This window comes from Lontra canadensis, unplaced genomic scaffold (assembly GCF_010015895.1).
Source record: "Lontra canadensis isolate GAN:19392208 unplaced genomic scaffold, GSC_riverotter_1.0 scaffold101, whole genome shotgun sequence".
NCBI lineage: Eukaryota > Metazoa > Chordata > Mammalia > Carnivora > Mustelidae > Lontra > Lontra canadensis.
Genome location: NW_022631095.1, coordinates 1,446,712 through 1,467,765, shown reverse-complemented (window position 1 = coordinate 1,467,765; position 21,054 = coordinate 1,446,712). Strand labels below are relative to the sequence as shown.

General features: G+C 36.4%; 1 protein-coding gene across 1 annotated transcript in view; it reads left to right on the top strand.

Moving 5' to 3' along the window:
• The window catches only part of NSD3 (nuclear receptor binding SET domain protein 3), a 118,115-nt gene that overhangs the window by 47,617 nt on the left and 49,444 nt on the right, over positions 1-21,054 (top strand). Inside the window, 6 exon segments of the mRNA XM_032838075.1 lie at positions 852-1,570; positions 9,117-9,149; positions 9,151-9,189; positions 9,805-9,967; positions 18,050-18,204; positions 19,954-20,469. Coding sequence (XP_032693966.1) covers positions 896-1,570; positions 9,117-9,149; positions 9,151-9,189; positions 9,805-9,967; positions 18,050-18,204; positions 19,954-20,469 — 1,581 coding nt within the window. The 5' untranslated portion in view covers positions 852-895.

Sequence of the window (21,054 nt, the reverse complement as noted above, 5' to 3'; positions counted from 1 at the left end):
AATTTCAAATTTGTCTAATAAGAATACATACCTGCCCGAAGATGTAGTTTCAAGAAAGTTTCCTGTAGACCAGTTCATAATTTCAAACAATTGTGAGCAGCTAAATGATTGTCAGTACACAAATGGTTAAGTACATCGTGGTATAGATAGCACAGTTGTTTACTGTGTTATTATTTAATAAAGTATATATGAAAATTATACATGCTGATGTAGAAATATATCTAAGATACATTGTTGAATAAGAAAATCACAGAATCAACCTTATTTTTAAAATTTTATGTGTAACTATATAAAGATTTGTAAGAATACTCATCAAAGTATTTATAGTGGTTATCCATGACAGAAGAATGGGAATGATCAAGAGGGAGGAATAGGCCTTTTTACGTTTGTATTTAAAATATTTGCAATAAGATTTTGTTATTTTTTGTAACAACAGAGAGAACCACTGGACAAAACATGAGTGATTTAAAGGAAGCTTGTATGGAACCTAATTTATATGTGTCAGAACACTGCTTACTTTGCAAATACCAGTTTTACCCTGAGACTTGTCATTTCTAACTTTGGAAACAGAAGGAATGCAAAACTATTTTGAACGTTTGCTAAGAGGATAATATTTTGTTACTAAAATTTTGGAAGTAATTGAGGGTTTCAAATAGATAAGTATTTAAGGTAAAAAGCATTTGACTTGTATCAGAATTATATTGGCTACCTGTTTTAAAAATATTTAGTGTTTGTGTATATCTGGATATGAAAACTAGGTACAGGATATTTTAGTGAATTCTTTTTCAATTGAAAAGCCTCTAGCCTGTGAGAATATTAACACTTTTTAATCTCCTCTTTTAAAACTTTAGGCCCGATGAGAGAAAGGGAAAGTTAAGGATGCTGGAGCAGAACAATGGATTTCTCTTTCTCTTTCATGCAAGGGATCATGGGAAACACAATTCAGCAACCACCTCAACTCATTGACTCCGCCAACATCCGTCAGGAGGATGCCTTTGATAACAACAGTGACATTGTTGAAGATGGTGGCCAGACACCATATGAAGCTACCTTGCAGCAAGGCTTTCAGTACCCACCTACAACAGAAGATCTTCCTCCACTCACAAATGGCTACCCCCCATCAATCAGCATGTATGAAACTCAAACCAAATACCAGTCATATAATCAGTATCCCAATGGGTCGGCCAATGGCTTTGGTGCAGTTAGAAACTTTAGCCCCACTGACTATTACCATTCAGAAATTCCAAACACAAGACCACATGAAATTCTGGAAAAACCTTCTCCTCCACAGCCACCACCTCCTCCTTCGGTACCACAAACTGTGATTCCAAAGAAGACTGGCTCACCTGAAATTAAACTAAAAATAACCAAAACTATCCAGAATGGCAGGGAATTGTTTGAGTCTTCCCTTTGTGGAGACCTTTTAAATGAAGTACAGGCAAGTGAGCACACAAAATCAAAGCATGAAAGCAGAAAAGAAAAGAGGAAAAAAAGCAACAAGCATGACTCATCCAGATCTGAAGAGCGCAAGTCACACAAAATCCCCAAATTAGAACCAGAGGAACAAAATGTAAGTTGAAACATATTTTTGAAAAATTTTGTAATAATTCAGATTTACTGGAAGTCCAAGAGATATTTTCCCATTTTTATCCCTTCAAATTTAAATATTTCTGATAACTTCTTTCTCCTAATCCCAAGCAAGGAGCTTGAGATATTCTAATGGGTGCTGAGTAAAATTTTTTGACTAAATGAATGTACATCATTAGAGTGAAGAAATATTTTTAAAACATGGGATACTAAGGCTGCTTATGTTTCTTTGTCTAATAGCTTCACTTATTTTTATTTGTTTATAATGAACTCCTGGTTTCTAAAGATGAAGAGGAAAGGCAAAGAGAAGATGGTTAATTATATTGTTTTTTCTTTTATTTAGGCCAACTTTTCCCAGTGTTAATGACTTAATACTCATTACTAATGTGTTTGCTACAAAATAAACTGAAGTGGGGCACCTGGGTGGGTTAAAGCCTCTGCCTTCAGCTCAGGTCATGATCCCAGGATCCTGGGATTGAGCCCCGCATCAGGCTCTCTGCTCAGCAGGAGCCTGCTCCCTCCTCTCTCTCTTTGCCTGCCTCTCTGCCTACTTGTGATTGCTGTCTGTCAAATAAATTAAAATCTTTAAAAAAATAAATAAATAAACTGAAGTAATAGAGGGACTCCTTTTATTAAAACCAGTTAGTATTCCTATATATTAAAACTTCAGGTGGAATTTTTATGAGTCATCCTTCATAGGTCTGATGTATGCTGCCAAATTCTTTTTAGTATATCTGTGGTTTAGTATGAATTTCCTTATTAATAGGTATGTAACAAAGCAGGTCTAGCTTGAGTGAAGTTTTTAGTTAGTATTCTAATACATGGTGTGAATTGAAGACATTTCCCAGACATTGATGGGGAAAAAATAAGTATCTATTTTGGCAACATTAGTCTGCTTTTATATCTGGTATGCCCGAATAAGTTAATTTGTTATCTTCTGTTTAAAGAAGTGTTTACTTCATACCAACTCACCTTTTCCTTGGTAGCTGGGTTCAGGTACTTCATACAGCTCAAATGTAATCCTTTTCTGGAGTAAAAGGCTACACTGATTCTAGACTCTCCCAAGTCTCAGTGTAATATTTGAAACATATTTCAAAATGTTTTTCTCATTTTTCTATAGTTTTATTTATTCATTTATTTATTCATTTATCAATTATTGATTAAGTACCTACTCTGTGCTAGACTCTTTCCTAAGAATAGCAATAAATGAAATTGAAGATGTCTACTTTCAGTTTGCTTATATTCTAGTAAGAGGAACAAGATAATACATATATATGTACCAATGTATGAACAAAGTTGAGTTTTGGGGAAAAATCCAGGGTTTTTTGTATTGTTTTGTTTGTCTGTCTCCCCTTTGTTTCTCTCCCTCCCCCGTCACTTTTTCACCTTACCCCCTTTCTCCCTCTCCCATCCTTCTTTCCCTTTTTCTCTTTGTTACTCTCTCCCTTCCCTCCTTTTTTTCCAAAGAGAAAAAAAGAGTTCTTGTTAATTGAATTTTGATTAATTAAAATCTGTCACACATGGGGAATAGTTACAAATTTAAGCAATGAATGCCATAACAGTTGTACTCCATTCTGATACTGGAACTTTAAAGCTAGGGCCCCCAAGGCTCTTGCTTGTTGGTAGTACCATGCTTCAGCACTGTACAGAGGACCACTGATGTTCACAAACTAATTGGTTTTGTAACCTTATGTTTTTTAGTATTGTTTTAATTAGGTTTCTTCAACTTGAAAAACATTTATTTTGTTTCCCTTAGGACAGTTTCTTGTAAGTGTTCAATTTTTGATACCCTTGTGCCTCCTGGTTGTTACTAAGGGTCCAAGCCCTTACTTGGTGTTAAGCATTACAAAAGGCTTAGAAATGAAAGAGGAGCTCAAGTGAGAGTCTGCTGATGCCACTGGACAGCTCCCCTCCCCAGATGCTTAAAGAAGCATAATGAGAACTGAGTGCTTGGAGAAAAAGTTTGAAATGTTTGTCCTTAAGCTGGATTTGCGTTTATATATAATTTTGTTCCTTCAAAGCCCACTCATAGGTTCTTTTTTGAACAAACAATCTCGTTTAAGGTAATAGTTCGTGATTTCTCACTACTTCTTTCTTTCCTTTTTCTTGGTGTTTGATCTTACAAGTATTTCCAATTCTGAGCTGTTTGGCCTTCTAGAGAGTGACTATTATTTGGAACAACCTAAGTATATCTCTCAACAATAAAATGTATCCAGACATCTCGGCAGCAAAAGATCTGAGATCACTACTGAAATTGTATATTTTGTAATGCTCGTTTAGCTGTTTTTCCTCCTATCAAATTAGAAACATGTGGAAGTGTTTCTGCATGTCTTCCTCCTTGGCAGGTGTCATGCCTCTGGCATGTGAGTGTAGGCCCTATTCAGACATTGGTCTTCCACCAGCACCTCAGTGGGCTTATCCACTAAGACTAGTCTCATTAACTCTTAGCTTGCCATTTTCACTTATAAAAAAGCCAAATAGTGGCTTCTGTTCCATCAGCACTAACTTAGACCTTATGTTTGTTTCAGAGTATTAGGTCTTAAAATTCTTAGAAACTTTTCACATGCAAAATGTTCTTTTTGTACAGATAAACGTTTTAGTGTTTGAGATTATGCACTTAAGCTATGGAGAGTGCTGTGAATTGTGTAAGACTAATGATTCATAGACCTGTACCCCTGAAACAAATAATACATTATATGTTAATTAAAAGGGTTATGCACTTAAAGTTATTCAGAAAGTAAAAGAAAAATGCATGAATAATTTATTGCCTTTGAATTTTTTTTCCACCTTAAATGTTGATTTAAGATTTTTTTAAATGTACAATTTTGCTTAATGTTTTGAAAATTCTTAGGGATTTGGAATTCTGCCAGGCTTGATGCATGTTATTCATCCTAATAAATCTCTCTTTTTTTTAAAAAGATTTTATTTAAAAAAAAATTTTATTTATTTGACAGAGAGAGAGATCACAAGCAGGCAGAGAGATAGGCAGAGAGAGGTGAGGAAGCAGGCTCCTTGCTGAGCAGGGAGTGTGATGCGGGGCTCGATTCCAGGACCCTGGGATCATGACCTGAGCCAAAGGCAGAGGCATAATCCACTGAGGCACCCAGGCGCCCCAGATCTCTTGCGTTTTAATAAAAGCACTAGGGCAAATTTTTTAAAAGGAATATTTTGGATAATGTTATTTTATTTTAGTTGCTCTCTTAAAGTATTTTTTCCTGTTTAAGAAACTTCTTGTTATTCTTTCCTGGAATATAGGTCTTTCTGTATGGAATCAGCTAAAAATGTAAAACAAGAGGTATATACCCATAAAATCAAATATTTAAAACTGAGGAGAGCTAACTCAGTTTTAAATATTTGATTTATTTCTTTTTCTCTGACATTCTCTTGCTAAAGCAACACTATTAGTACCAGAAAAGGTATCTTTTGTCCTTACTTGATTTTAATCTCTTTTAAGCTTATCTATCCTTCCAGCAACTAAAGGAAAATGGATATTATACCCAGAAGTATTTTATCTGTTGGCATTTTCTGACTCATTTTTCTTGACTCCTCAGTATTTGACTTCCATTGACCATGTTGTCTTAAAAAATTCACCCCTTAATTGGTGTTTATGATACTATGTTATCTGTTGGTTTATCTCCTTACTTTTCTGCTTTCTTTTGAGCTCAAGTCAGTGTCCACTGGATATTTTTCCCACCCCAGCCTCAACCCTGCTTAGCTTCTGAGATCAGATGAAATCAGGCACATTCAGGGTGTTATGGCTATAGACTAAATGCCTCCTAGATATTTCTGTTTTGTGCATGCATTAGCACATTTTACAAGGTATATTTCCTTTCTATCACTGCATCATCCTTATTTGACTTGTTTTTCTTTCTTTTATTTATATAGTCTTGAAAGCTTAGAATAAATCTTAGGCTTATTTATCTCCCTTGCCATTGTTTTCCTTTTAAGATGAATCTGTAAACAATTTTAACAGTGTTTTAAGCTAGCCTGAAGCAAAAGCTAGCATTCTGGAACAAACCATTAAAATAATAATAATACATTAAAGAAAGATAAGACATTTTTTTTTTACTTTTTTTTTTTTTTTTTAGATTTTATTTATTTATTTGACAGAGAGAGATCACAAGTAGGCAGAGAGACAGGCAGAGAGAGAGGGAGAATCAGGCTCTCTGCCGAGCAGAGAGCCCGATACAGGGCTCGATCCCAGGACCCTGAGATCATGACCTGAGCCAAAGGCAGAGGCCTAACCCACTGAGCCACCCACATGCCCAATTTACATCATTTTTTTAATCTTGAGGAATATTATATTCTAAAAAACAACATTATTAATAAAATCATAGGTCTATTTCAAGATTTATTACTATCTTCTGGAAGGTAGAAAACCACTAAGTTTTTCTCCAGGGAAGGGTGCACATGGAATGCAGTATTACATTACTGCATGTAGCAAATGCAAACCAGGAGGAAAAGGAAACAATTTATACCCCCCCCCAAATAAGACATTTGAATATAAAAGTTTTGAAGGAAATCCCGTCTTTAATCCAGAAAGGGAAAAATGTTGATGGACTTCAGACCAGTTCTTAAAATAATAGTAGGTTTCTGTTGTTTGGCAAAGATGAGTCACTCCTTATCTATCAGACCTCAAAAGGAGTTACGGAGATCCCTTACACCCAGACATCATGAAGATTGAATGTGCAGAGGAGGATGACTTGCTTTCTTAGCGGCGTATGTACTTCCTCAAGTGGCCTTGTCTTCTTGTGGTAGCTTGAGAATGAGAAGTGGAGGTGAAGGCTTAAACTACTTCTGTTAAAGTGAAGCTACCCAAAGGGCCTGTGCAAATGGGGACAGTATTTCCAAACTGCTTTATTCTTATACCAGCATTTTGGAAAACAGTTTTCATTTGAACATAGATTTTTCTTTCCTTGCTCAACGAGTGTGTCCTATTAGATTACATAGTCATAATACCACCACAGACACATCTGACAGTGAATTTTGAGCCCACCAGCAACTTGTCACTATTTTTTTTTTCCAAAATACTCTCCATGTAATAGCTAACATGATTTTTAAAAAACATGAATTGGTGTATGTTACTTCTCTACCTAATCCTCTTTGGTGGCTTTTTATTGCCCTTAATATAAAACACTTGACTATACTTGTAATATAGCCTGCCTCCCCTCTCTCATCCTATAACCTCTCTCTTTGGGTAATTAAGTCAGTTGTAAAAGCCTTCCTGCAGTTTCTACTTTTTAAGCCCCAGAAACTTCACACATACCATGCCTTCTTTCTGGAATGTTCTGCCCACTTTTTAGTAGACTAACTACTCTTCCTCTGACTCTCAGATTATAATGGACTTTCTCAAAGAGGCCTTTCCTGACCTTCATATTTAAAGATACACACTCTGGGGCGCTTGGGTGGTGAGTGGTTAAGCGTCTGCTTTTGGCTTGGGTCGGATCCCAGGGTCCTGAGATTGAGCCCCACATCGGACTCCCTGCTTGGTGGGAAGCCTGCTTCTCCCTCTCCCACTCCCCCTGCTTGTGTTCCCTTTCTTCTGTGTCTCTCTCTTTAAATAAATAAATAAAATCTCCAAAAAAAAAAAAAAAGGAAGAAGTAATAAAGATACACATTCCCACATTATTTCTCTTCATATATTTACATTGTATAAGTGTATGTTTTTAATTGTTTACTGTCTGTCTGTCCTACCCAACTGTAAGCTTTCTGAGGTGAGTGATCAAATCTATTTGTTTCATCATTGCATACCCACCTACTAGAACAGTGCCTGGAAAGTCATAGGCACTGCTGAGTAAGTGATTGATAATTGGTGTTTAGGATGTTAGTCTGGCTTCTCATTTCCTAATAGTTACAAACCTTTCTACAATTTTTTATTTAATAAAACTTTGTTTTTGCTGTTTTTGTAACAGTGTCTTCAATTAATTGAAAATTTTAAGTAGCTTCTAGAATTACCCATATTTTAAAATTGGAATTAAGACTTAATTTGATGGGTATATCTCTCTTTATGCCATCTAAATTAAGTTCTGTTCTTTGACAAGTGAGAAGTCTTAAAAAAATCTTTTAAATTACAAAAGTGATCCGCTTTTTACAGGAAATACATCTAACACAAAAATATAGATCTTCCTTCACCATTTCCCTAACCTCATTCCCCAAAGATAACTACTTTTATCATTCTGGTATAAAATGTACCAAATACCTCTTAAGGCATGTATGGGCTATTTTAAAATAAAAAGTTGGAAGATGTTGATAGACATGTAGATTATTGGCATGAAATAATGCTATACTTAACTATCTTCTGCTTAGATGTTCTTTTGTTTTCTGTAGGTTCTTAAAATATAATTGCCCAGTTGAAGAATGATATATTTTCAATTTTGATAGATACTTCTAAGTACCCTTCCCAAAGGGTTGTAGAAATTAATTTTTAAGTAATATATGTGTGGGTTTTATGATTGGAAAAGTAATGTTTATCATAGACAATTTGACAAATACAGAAAGGCACACCAAAACAATCACTTTTCCATTACCTGGTAGTATTCTAATTTTTCTTTCTGTGCACATTAAAAAAAAAATTATTTTGGGGTGCTTGGATGGCTCAGTGGGTTAAGCGTCTGCCTTCAGCTCAGGTCATGATCCCAAGGTCCTGGGACTGAGCCCCACATTGGGCTCCCTGCTAAGTGGGGAGCCTCTTTCTCCTCTCTCTGTCAAATAAATAAATAAAATTTAAAAAATAAATTTAAAAAAATTATTTTTCCAAGATTGGAATCATATTATACAAACTGCTTTGCAGTTTTTTCTTTTCAAATAACATTATATTGTTATTTTCCTATGTCATTTTATTTATTTTTTTCAAAAGATTTTATTTTTAAGTTATCTCTGCACCCAATATGGCCCTTGAACTCACAAACCTGAGATCAAGAGCTGCAGGCTCTACCAGCTAAGCCAGCGAGGCACCCCTCCCATGTCATTTTAAAATGTATGTTATTTCACTATCTTGTTATACTATAACTTATTAGGCTAATTTAAATTACTGGACATCTAGATTGTTTTCTAGTATTTGCTCTTATAAATAGGACTAGTGTGCGTATCTTTTTGTGTATTTATACCTCTCAATGCTTTTCAGTATACATATACATTTAGAAGTGGATTTGCTGGATCAGAGTTGTAAATTTAAGGTTTTTCATACATGCCATGTTGCTCTCCTGAAAAATTCCAAGTTACATCTTACTAGCAGTCTGAGAGTGCTCATTTTTCTGCACCCTGTTAGGTTAAAAAACAACAGCAACAACAATCAACACGTAAGTTTTAAAAAGTAATAAGAAATGAGACATATAGCTATGGTGTGGAATGGAACATGAATTTAAGACATAGCATCATGTACTGCAGCAGTTGTGTTCTTATTACCTATGTTATTCAATTAATAAATGTCCTTTATTCTCTTTCCTATTTAGTTTTGATTCTTTTTGTGTATGTCACTGTTCTTTGGTTGGCTGCCATTTTCTTCTTTTTATCTATACCTTTTCACCTAGAGACCAAATGAGCGGGTTGACACTGTGTCCGAAAAAACCGAGAGAAGAGCCAGTACTAAAAGAGGACCCCCTGGTGAGTTGCCGTATTGAATACTGTCTAACCAGGGGTGGGGTAAGGAGGTAAAGCAGGGGGATTATGTTATAACACATTCCATACGTATTATTACAGTTCCATACTTCTGGATTTCAGAAACTATACTGAAATAAATCTTGGAGCTGGTTTAAGAGGTAGATACTTTCAGTGAATTATTGTTCTTTTTAAAACTATGACCACTTTTTCTTATTGAAATATAATCGACATATATCATTATATTAGTTTCGGGTGTACAACATATTGATTTGATATGTATATGCATTGCAAAATGACCGCTGAAATAAGTGTAGTTACTATCTGTCACCATACAAAATTACAAAAATATATTTATGACTATTTTTTAATGGATTATGTGAATTCTCAAGATGCCTTATCAGTAATAAGACATCAGAAATATCAGTCCTATTTTCAGTATTTGGAGTGGGGCTTATTATTTTCTTTCTCTTCCTTTTTGCTAGTTATGGTTAAGTATTAGGGAAAGTATAATTGAAGATAAATTTTACATGGTGAGCATGTTTAATGTACTTTGTTCATAGTTTCTTTCTTTTTTTAAAATTTTCTCTGCTGATGAAGTTTTATGACCTTTTCCTATAGGTTCAGCCAATATTATCTTCTGTTCCAACAACAGAAGCATCGGCTGGTGTTAAGTTCCAGGTTGGCGATCTTGTTTGGTCTAAGGTGGGAACCTATCCTTGGTGGCCTTGCATGGTTTCAAGTGATCCCCAGCTCGAGGTTCATACCAAAATTAACACGAGAGGTAAGTAAAGGCACAAATAGATATTAAAGGTTAGGGGAAAAAATTGAATCTTAAATGTTGTATATGACTGTAAGGATATGCACATAAGAGACACCCTGGTAGCTCAACTAGTTATGCGTGTAACTCTTCGTTTCAGCTCAGGGTCTCATGGGTCATGGGATTGAGGCTGCCTTAGGTGCATGTTTAGTGGGGAGTCTGCCTGAGGGTTCGCTCCCTCTGCCCTTCCCCCGACTCGTGCTCCCTCTCTCTCTCTCTCTCTCTAAGGTAAATAAATAAATCTTAGAAAAAAGAATATGCATATAATCTGACACCAGAGTATCAGTTTTTAATAACCAGTGATCTAGTCATGGTCATCTTAATGGGCAGAAAGTCTCTACAACTGATATGGTCCTTTTTTTCCCTTATAACACCCTACATTTGTGGGGCGCCTGGGTGGCTCGGTGAGTTAAAGCCTCTGCCTTCGGCTCAGGTCATGATCTCAAGGTCCTGGGATCGAGTTCCTCATCAGGCTCTCTGCTCAGCAGGGAGCCTGCTTCCTCCTCTCTCTCTCTGCCTGCCTCTCTGCCTACTTGTGATCTCTGTCTGTCAAATAAATAAATAAAATCTTAAAAAAAACAAAACACCCTACATTTGTTTTATAATTTCTTCTATACTTCTTTAAAAACCTTTATCTGACTGACATCTCATGTGAATTCTAAAAGAAAGAAAGCAGTTGGGTAAATAATAAGATGTCTTATAGAGCTTAGTAGGCATTTGGGCCATGCTTTTGTTGTACATCTTATTTCATCATTGACTCCTTTGAGTAGTAATTTTTTACCCACCCAAGTGCTTTTCATCCTGATAAAATTTTCAAGATGCTTTTTCCCTCCACTCCATTTTTGAATCTTCAGATTTGCTGAGACATCTTTATACATTCAATACGACATAGACTACAGCTTGAATCTATAGAATCCTACCTTAGGAATATTAATAAATGTTGAGGAAGGATGTTTTCTAACTATTCTCTATTCTTTTCCATGGGTTTGTCTAAAACATGTGCATTAGATTTCTGATATTCTAGCATTTGGAAAGGACTCGCTTAGTTACTCAGGGGAAGGTTTGAGCTTGGAATTTATTTCTGGATATTTGCTTTGTGAACTTACTTGTTACGTGTTGAATTTCTTCTTGTTTGTAGCAACTTTGCGCCTATTTCTTTTTTCTTTTACTTTAAATTTTCTGTCTTGCTCCCTGTTCACTGTTATGAAGAGAAAAAATGTCTACATAAGTCTTGCAAGTCAGATTTGTGACAGAATCAGCCATATCTGTAACTTTTGTGCTTCATAGCCAGTTATATGCCCTGGTATAGAAAGCAGTTATCTGTCATTATACCCTGCTGATTCAAGATTGGGTAACTGGAAACATCAGTGGAGCAGAAGTGAAAACAACCACCACCACCCAGCATTGTTGAATATCAACTTTCGTGCAAGGCACTGTGTTAAGCAATTATATATTTTATGCAGTCCACATAGCAGCAACACTACAAAGTAGGTAGTATTATTATCTTTATGTTTTGAATAAGTAAATAGTTTCAGAGAGACCTTATTCCATAACCCCTACTCTTAAACTTATACTATATATTAAAAAGAAAACAACGAATTCACCTAGTTATAATTTACCAAGGTTGGGGGAAGGCAGTCCTAGTTGTTTCATTTATTACTTATTATTAAGGGTGTTGGATTCAGTAACCTCTGAAGTATCTTGCAGGTTTAATAATCTATGTTTCTATGAGTGGGAGAAGAAAGGGACAGGGATTTTCCAAAGGACAAGCCTTATTTAATTTTAATTGCAGGTAACATACAGTGTTCTATCAGTTTCAGCTGTATAATGTAGTAATTCAGCACTTCCATACATCACCGGGTGCTCATCACAAGTGCACTCCTTAATCCGCATCACCTATTTAACTCATTCCCCCACCTACCTCCCTCTGGTAACCATCAGTCTGTTTTCTATAATTAAGAGTTTGTCTCTCTCTTATTTCTTCCCTTTGCTTGTTTTGTTTGTTAAATTCCATGTATGAGTGAAATTATATGATATCTAACTGACTTAGCATTATACTCTCTAGCTCCGTCCGTGTTGTTGCAAATGGCAAGATTTCATTCCTTTTATGGCTGAGTAATATTCCCTGTGTGTGTGAGAGTGTGTGTGTGTGTGTGTGTGTGTATCACATCTTCTTTATTTACTAGTTTGATAGGACACTTGGGCTGCTTCCGTATCTTGGCTGTTGTAAACAATGCTGCTATAAACATAAGGGTACGTGTATCCTTTTGCATTAGTATTTTTGTATTCTTTGGGTAAATACCCAGTAGTGCAATTGCTGGATCCTAAGGTAGTTCTGTTTTTAACTTTTTGAGGATACTCCATACTGTTTTCCATAGTGGCTGCACCCGTTTGCATGCCCACCAGCAGTGTAATCCCACATCCTCGTCAACACCTATTGTTTCCTATATTGTTAATTTTAGACATTCTGATAGGTGTGAGATGGTATCATTGTAGTTTCGATTTGCATTTTCCTGGTGATCAGTGATGATGAGCATCTTTTCAGGTGTCTGTTAGGGCAAAGCCTTCTTAAATAAAATAATCCATGTACCTATCTGGGTCTCTACAGCAATCTGAGGTATTCTATCATGTGAGAGTTGTGGCTCTTCAATTCTCTCTCCTTAGAAAAGCGTGATTTTGAGATTATATAATTTCACATTTAGTTACTATATGAAAACCTAATTACAGCTTTTTTGGGTGGTACAAGTGAGAGCACAATTTGTGCTGCATCTGTATTTCAAAGAAAGTATTTAAATTTAGGAATTAATCTAATCTAATCAAGTCATGATCTCAGGGTTGTGAGATTGAGCCCTGTGTTGGGCTCTGTGCTGGGGATGCAGTCTGGTTAAGATTCTCTCTCTGCTCCGTGCTCACACTTGCTCTCTTTTCCTCTAAAAAAGAAATATTTGAGAGTAATTATTTTTCTTTATGTATATTGTAATTAATAGATAGGATAGTAAAGATTTTTATTGAAAGTTTTAAATGATATCATTATACCTAATGAAATTTTTATTTTTTATTTATTTTATTTAAGCTCAATTAATTAAGATAGTGTATTATTAGTTTCAGAGGTTGAGTTCAGTGACTCGTCAGTTGCATATAACACCCAGTGCTTATTATACCCTTTGCTCTCCTTAATGTCTATCACCCAGTTACCCCATCTCTCTCCTCCCTCCCCTCTAGCAACCCTCAGTCTCTTATGGTTTTCTTACAGTTTGGCTCCCTCTCTGATTTCATCTTGTTTTATTTTTTCCCTCCCTTTCCTTATGCTCCTCTGTTTTGTTTCTTAGATTCCACATATGAGTTAGATCATACAATTGTCTTTCTCTGATTGACTTACTTTGCTTAGCTTAATACTCTCTAGTTCCATCCACATCATTACAAATGGCAAGATTTCATTTTTTGATGACTGAGTAATATTCCACTGTGTGTGTATGTGTGTGTGCATGTGTATACCAAATCTTCTTTACCTATTGTTAACTTTTTTTTTAAGATTTTATTTATTTATTTGACAGAGAGCGATCACAAGTAGGCAGAGAGGCACTCAGAGAGAGAGAGGGGGGAAGCAGGCTCCCTACCGAGCAGAGAGCCTAGCACGGGACTCGATCCCAGGACTCTGGGATCACGACCCGAGCCGAAGGCAGAGGCTTAATCCACTCAGGCGCCCCCTGTTGTAACTTCTGTTCCTAACTTTTTTTTAAAAGTTTGAAATTAGATGGTTTTACCTTCATATTATTTTTCTTAAATAAAAACATTTCTGGGGTACCCAGGTGGCTCAGTCATTTGAGCATCTGACTGGAGATTTCAGCTCAGGTCATAATCCTCAGGGTCATGGGATTGAGCCCCCTGGAGGGCTCCACACTCAGCTAGGCATCTGCTTGAGATTTTCTACCTCTGTCCCTCCCCCACTTATGTACACACATGTACGGCCTCTCTCTCCCACTCTCTTTCTAAAATAAATAAATAAATTTTTAAAGAAAATATTTCCTCTGCATTTTTCTTTTGGAATTCAGCCTATTATTCAAAGACAGATTTGCTTACTTCTCATTTTTTCAGGTCTTTAGGTTTTTATTTCATTCATAGTTCTTTGGCCAGCAGGAAATAAAGTGATAATAACAAAGAGGCAGATTGTTTGATTTGTTTCATCTGTACTAATGATGTAATAGAGGAAGAAGTTGAAAATAAAGATTAAAATGAGATTGCATCATCTGTTTTTGTTTTCATGTTTTTAACTGTAATTTAAACTCTGATTCTGAATAACTCACTGACTTGAAAACAGATTATGCCCTATGTTCTTTTAACCTTGTTACCTGTACCCACTACCCTATTTTCCAAACTCACCTATTAGTTTAGGTTATATATATATATAGCATATGTATGCTATATATATAGAGAGAAAGAGATTTTATTTATTTATTTGAAGGAAAGAGACACAGCGAGAGAGGAAACACAAGCAGGGGAAGTGGGAGAGGGAGAAGCAGGCTTCCCACCGAGCAGGGAGCCCAATGGGGGGCTCGATCCCAGGACCCTGGGATCATGACATGAGCCGAAGGCAGACACTTCAAGACTGAGCCACCTAGGCGCCTCTTCTTTTTTTTGTCTCTAAAAACCCTTGGACTTTTGATAAACCTTCTTTGATTAATTATAGTCAAATTTGTGCTTAGCTCTTCCTTCTCAGATTATATGGAAATTGAATTGTATTTCTCTCTTATAGGCTATTTTACATAATTTTAATCTGGTTTCAAAATACTTCCTTAGGTAATCTCCCATTAATGTCTAATAAAATTTAAAAATTTTCAAATGGAAGATACAGTCGATTTCAGATAACTGAGTTCAACTTAAGCTTATACCTGTATTTTTCTAGTCAAGATCTGCTTGTTATTTTTCTCTGCCTACCTGAATTGGATTCACTAAGACCAATTATACAGTACTCTATTAACCTGAGACATTTTCTTTAGAGTTGTTTTTCAAACTTTGTATGGAAAAAAACAGTTTTTGTTCGTTTCTTAAAAATTTCCATTCCACCATGGACCAATACTTATGCAAAATACATTAAAAGTAACTATTACAAAAAGGAAAGCCCTCCCCACCCGCAAAAAAATATAGTATAAGATCCCTGGTCATGTGCCTAAATGTCATGACAACGTCAAATTATAGTTTCTAAATGCTTACTCTTCTGTGTTTATTTTGTCACAGACTGGCTTGTTCTGGGAACCACACTTGGAGAGTAGCACTGTTCTAGAACAGCAGTTCTCAGATTTTTTGGTCCCGTAACCCCTTACACTCTTACAGTTTGACGACTCTAAAAAGCTTTTGTTTACATGGGTTGTATCTATTACTATTTATTTTAATTTGGAAATTAAAACTAAGAAAATTTAAAAATAAATTAGTAAATTAAAAATTTACTAATTCATTTAAAAATTATTTTATGTTGTCATGTATTTTTATGAAAAATATTTTCTCAAAAATATTGAGAAGAGTAGTATCATTTTACATCATTGCAAATCTCTTTAATGACTGGCTAGATACTAGATTCTTGTATCTGCTTCTACATTCAATCTGTTAAAATTTGTTGTTTTGGTTTAACTATATGAAGATAATCTGACCTCAGACGGATGTGTAGTTGAAAAAGGATACTGTATTTTAATAGACTTTTTAGGTAATGTGTATATATTTCTTTGATACTACACCAAAACTCAACAAGTGGTGGGTTAGTTGGAATATGGAATCTGAAATCATATCCATAACCTTTTTGTATTTTGTTACATTGGACTCCATTGGTTCTGTCTTGCACTTTGAATGAATCTTTTACCTTTCGTGATTTTATAACATTACATATTGGCCATTTAAAAAATAGTGGTTTGGGGTGCCTGGGTGGCTCAGTTGGTTAATTGTCTGACTTTCGCTCAGGTCATAATCTTAGGGTCCTGGGATTGACCCCTGCCTTCCCATGGGCCTCCTCACTAAGCACAGAGTATGCTTGTCTCCCCTCCCCCTGTACTCCCTCCCCCTCATGCAGTCCCACTCCCATTTCTCTTTCCCTCTCTCTAATAAATAAATAAATAAAATCTTTAAATTTTTTTAAATAAAAAATATTGGCTTTAATAAGTGAGACATATCTTCCAAGTGTTGACACATTTTCTATAGATCATTTTTCTTTAGATTGAGAGTGTGCATAGGAGCCAGGGGGAGGAGCAGAGGAAGAGATCATCTTAAGCAAGGCTCTGATCTCACCATCTGGAGATCATGACATGACCTTAGCTGAAATCAAGAGTTGGGCACTTAATCGACTGGCCACCCAGGGGGTGCCCCATCCCTCCCATATATATTTATATATATGTGTGTGTGTATATGCATATATATATATATATATATATATATATAATTTTTTTAGGTTTTATTTATTTATTTGACAGAGACACAATGAGAGAGGGAACATAAGCAGGGGGAGTGGGAGAGAGAGAAGCAGGCTTCCTGCCAAGCAGTGAGCCTGTTGCGGGGCTCGATCCCAGAACCCTGGGATCGTGACCTGAACCAAAGGCAGACGCTTGATGACTGAGCCACCCAGGCGCCCCTTCTACAGGTATTTTTTAAATCACATTAGTTTATAAGACCAGTTATTTCATCAGAAAATTCTTTGATTATTGGGAAGTTGGAAGACTCGGGTTTTCCAAAATTTTAATTTTTGCTTGAAAGATCAAATTTTGTCATTGGCAATAAATACTGTCAGTTGATTTCATTGAAATAGCAAACTTGCTTTGTTCGTTTTAAAGGAAATACCTGCCAAATGCTCAAGTTCAAGTAACCATAGTTTTTCTGTCAGTCGTTCTTTCCAGTAAAAATGATGAAAAAGTGACCAGTGATCTTGCAGCTTAATCAGTCATACAAGTACTTTTCCTCAAGATAACTGTCACCCTTCAGTAAACAAAAGTGCTTTATGCATACCTCCCATTTCATCATGCAGAATATTAAAAAGATAGTGTCCAGAGGTTGAAATTTAGTGAAATTAATCATTTTACCACTTCATCAAGGACGTTAAATAAAAGCGGCTTTTTGTTTTAACTGCCAGTGTATGGTTGTATAAGATCCCTGATCTTGTGCCTAAATGTCATGATAATGTCAAATTATCATAGTTTCTAAATGCTTACTCTTCTGTGTAACTAGAATGTGATACTAGTATAGTTTGGTGTCACTCACTGTCTTTATTTGTGCTAACATCCCAGCAGTCTTACTCACCATTGTTCTTGCAGTATTAAGTGCAAATGCCACCACACTGAAAAGACAGTAGCATCTTGGTATTATTATGAAGACAGTTTTTACCTCACAGGATCCCTGAAAGAGTCAGTGGCCTCTTCTCCACCCTTGAGTCTGTATAGCCCACTTTTATACAGCCAGAAAAGCAATTTGACTAGCACTTTTAAAGTCCAAGAAAATATGTTATAAATATTTTTAAAGATTATATTTGAAAGAGAGAGAGCACGGACATGAGCACCCACGAGCTAGGGAGCAGCGGTGAGGGGTGGGCAGGCAGAGAGAGAGAAGCAGACTCCCTGCTGAACAAGGAGCACAACATGGCGCTTGATCTCAGGGCTCTGGGATCATGACCTGAGTCCAAAGGAAGATACTTAACCGATTAAGCCACCCAGGCACCCCTGTTACACACTTTTTGAAGAAAAAATTATTTATTCCCAAGTTTGTTTGTAAAAAGGTTTGAGACAAGGAAAAATAAGTTGTGTAACCAAGATAACAAATCTGATAATTAGCAGAATTTCTGATTTTCTTTCTCTTAAAACTTGCTGGACAAATTTTAATCATTTGGGAGTGATTTTTTTTGCAATAACTATTAGTTGTGTAATTGGCAGGTGTTGGATTATATCTTTGAACAATCCAAAGCGTATGAGTTTTAATAGGAATGATGCCAGGGAAGCTGGCATAGGTTCATCTTTTGGGCAGAGTATATGTGGATGCTTATGTTCTGAAATGGTTAATAAGAATTTTTGCTTTCAGGTGCCCGGGAATATCACGTCCAGTTTTTTAGCAACCAGCCGGAGAGGGCATGGGTTCATGAAAAGCGAGTACGAGAGTACAAAGGTCATAAACAATATGAAGAATTATTGGCTGAAGCAACCAAACAAGCCAGCAATCACTCTGAGAAACAAAAGGTATCTGACATACTAACATTACCAATCGAATACGGTTTTTAGAGGACTTAATTTAGTACAAGTTTTCATACTTGAATTTAGAGAGTTGTTAGAATGATGTTATTTTAACCTAAGTTCAGCTGTATTTATTTATTTAAAAGATTTTATTTATTTATTTGACAGAGAGATCACAAGTAGGCAGAGAGGCAGACAGAGAGAGGGGGAAGCAGGCTCTCTGCTGAGCAGAGATCCCGATGTGGGGCTCGATCCCAGGACCCTGGGATCATGACCTGAGCTGAATGAAGGCAGAGGCTTTAACCCTCTGAGCCACCCAGACGCCCGCACTAAGTTCAGTTTTAATAATGTATTGTATGCCAGTAGGTTTTGTATTTTATATAAACAACATTAAAATACTATTAAAAACTTGAACTCTGCTTAATACAGTATTGGATTCTATTTTTGAATTGAATTAGTGTACATAAGACTAGTAGCTGCTAGTGAAATGTGGATTTTGCTAGGGAGTTCTATTCTTTCTCCTATTTCATTATCTTTATATGATTTCCTTTATTCTTATCTAGTAAAATTTGTTTTGTGACAGTGAAGTTTTCAAAATATTTAGTGAGCACCTACTATGAGACAGGCACTGTTTTAAGCATTTTGTGTATATTAATTCATTTAATCTTTATAACAACTTAAGTGGGATAGATACCATTATTCCTATTTCTGCAGATGAAGAAACTAGGCACAGACAGCTTAAGTAACTTGTTCAACCAAGGACACACTTAGTGATGGAACCAAGAAATATGTTTGTGGTGGTGGATATTTTAGAATTATAACAGCAACTCCTGATTATCTATCTGGTTGACATTTTAAAACTTAACTAATTTTAGGGTGGGTCTCTTGTGGTTCAGAAATTTGTCATATTTTTACTCTTTAAAAGCTAAATTTGATCACACAGGATTTTGATTAATTTTATCAGACAACATTTTACAGATTTATAAATCAGCATTTCACATATACCATCCCTTCTCATAGTTTCATTAGCTAATTTTGGGCTACCTCAGTCTAATGCCGTAGATAATTCCTGATGGCTTTGGTCATCTCTCATACTTTCATTCAAAGTTTTCTTATCTGTCTTGGCAACTCCAAGTTGCTCTTCTGAGCAACAGTGAAGGAGACCTATGGAAACCGGTTCGGGTTTATTTTTTCTCTCATACATTCTTTCTTTCCAATGTCTTATCAACCCTCATTGGTTCCTCTGGGCTCTCTCCTTTCTCTGCGTTCTGCCCCTATTTGCATTATGGTACAAACTACCAGCACAGCTTCAAATACTGACTCTGCCATTTGCTTTGTTGTGATCTCTGTAGTACCCCCGGAGGCTTAGGGTGTCATTTTTTAATGTTAGTGTTCCACTGACCACTGAAAGTAATCGTTCTGCAATCTCTTCCCTTTCCCTCATTGCTAGCTTTTTATGAATGTAATGTGAGAAGGGACAGCTACCTCTTTGAGGAACTTGTCCAGAAGAGTGGTCAACAAAAAAGGAAATATGAAAGAGAGTAGACCTGCCTGTCGTCTGATAGTAATATGACTTATCAAAGTTAGGGAGTTAGAACATTTCATGTATTTGACTGAAGAACCTGAAAATATTTATTTATGTCACCTGGAAAGATGTCCGGATCATGTGGGAAATACATATTGGTATAAATGTACCAATTAGATTGAAATGTATCCAATAATACCTGTCTTTTATCTGCCTGGGTCTTTTTTAAGATTCGGAAACCCCGGCCTCAGAGAGAACGTGCTCAGTGGGACATTGGTATCGCCCATGCAGAGAAGGCACTAAAAATGACTCGAGAGGAAAGAATAGAACAGTATACTTTTATCTATATTGATAAACAGCCTGAGGAGGCTTTGTCCCAAGCAAAGAAGAATGTTGCCTCCAAAGCTGAAGTTAAGAAAACCCGAAGACCGAGGTCAGTGCTGAATACTCAGCCGGAACAGAGCAATGCGGGTGAAGTGGCCTCCTCACTCTCAAGTCCCGAAATTCGGAGACAGAGCCAGAGGCGGCACACGAGCGCGGAAGAGGAAGAACCACCTCCTGTTAAAATAGCCTGGAAAACGGCCGCTGCGAGGAAATCTTTACCAGCTTCCATTACAATGCACAAAGGGGGCCTGGATTTGCAGAAGTGTAACATGTCTCCGGTTGTGAAGATTGAACAAGTGTTTGCTCTTCAGAATGCTACAGGAGATGGGAAATTTATCGATCAGTTTGTTTATTCGACAAAGGTACCTCCTTTCTTCATGGGTGTTTTGGGGGAATATTATTTCATAAGTCTTCAACCTTGGTATTTAAAAAGAAACCTCATAAACAACACAAGGTCGTAATTTAAATACCCTTTTACCACTGCATTTGAAATGTACGGTTAGTTTACTGTGTCTAAGGGGGCAAAAAAGGCAGAAAGACTGTGTTTTCCTTCGTTTTCCCCCCTCTTTTGTAATACCCCATCTGTACTAGATTAATCTTGAGCTGTGCAGCCAAAATTGAGCTTAGGTCCCTAAAGTTGTGGGAAAAAACTCGGCACTTTGCCTGTTTCTAGTTTGTATAGTTAGTTTTTCTTAGCCGCAAAGTGTGCTGCTTATTACATTTTTCTCAGTTATCTGAATTAACCACTGTAATAATTTTACCTGTTAATCTATCCAGTTGCACCAGCAATTTTGTTAGGCTCATGTTGGCTTGGGAGAGCTAATGCGTTTTAGAGAAATTCCAGAACTGTGTTTGTTCTGTAACAACTAACTGTGGTGATAGCGTAGGTAATGGGTAAAAATACCTCTTCAAATTGAATACCTCCATCAGCCAGCCCTGAACCTCCA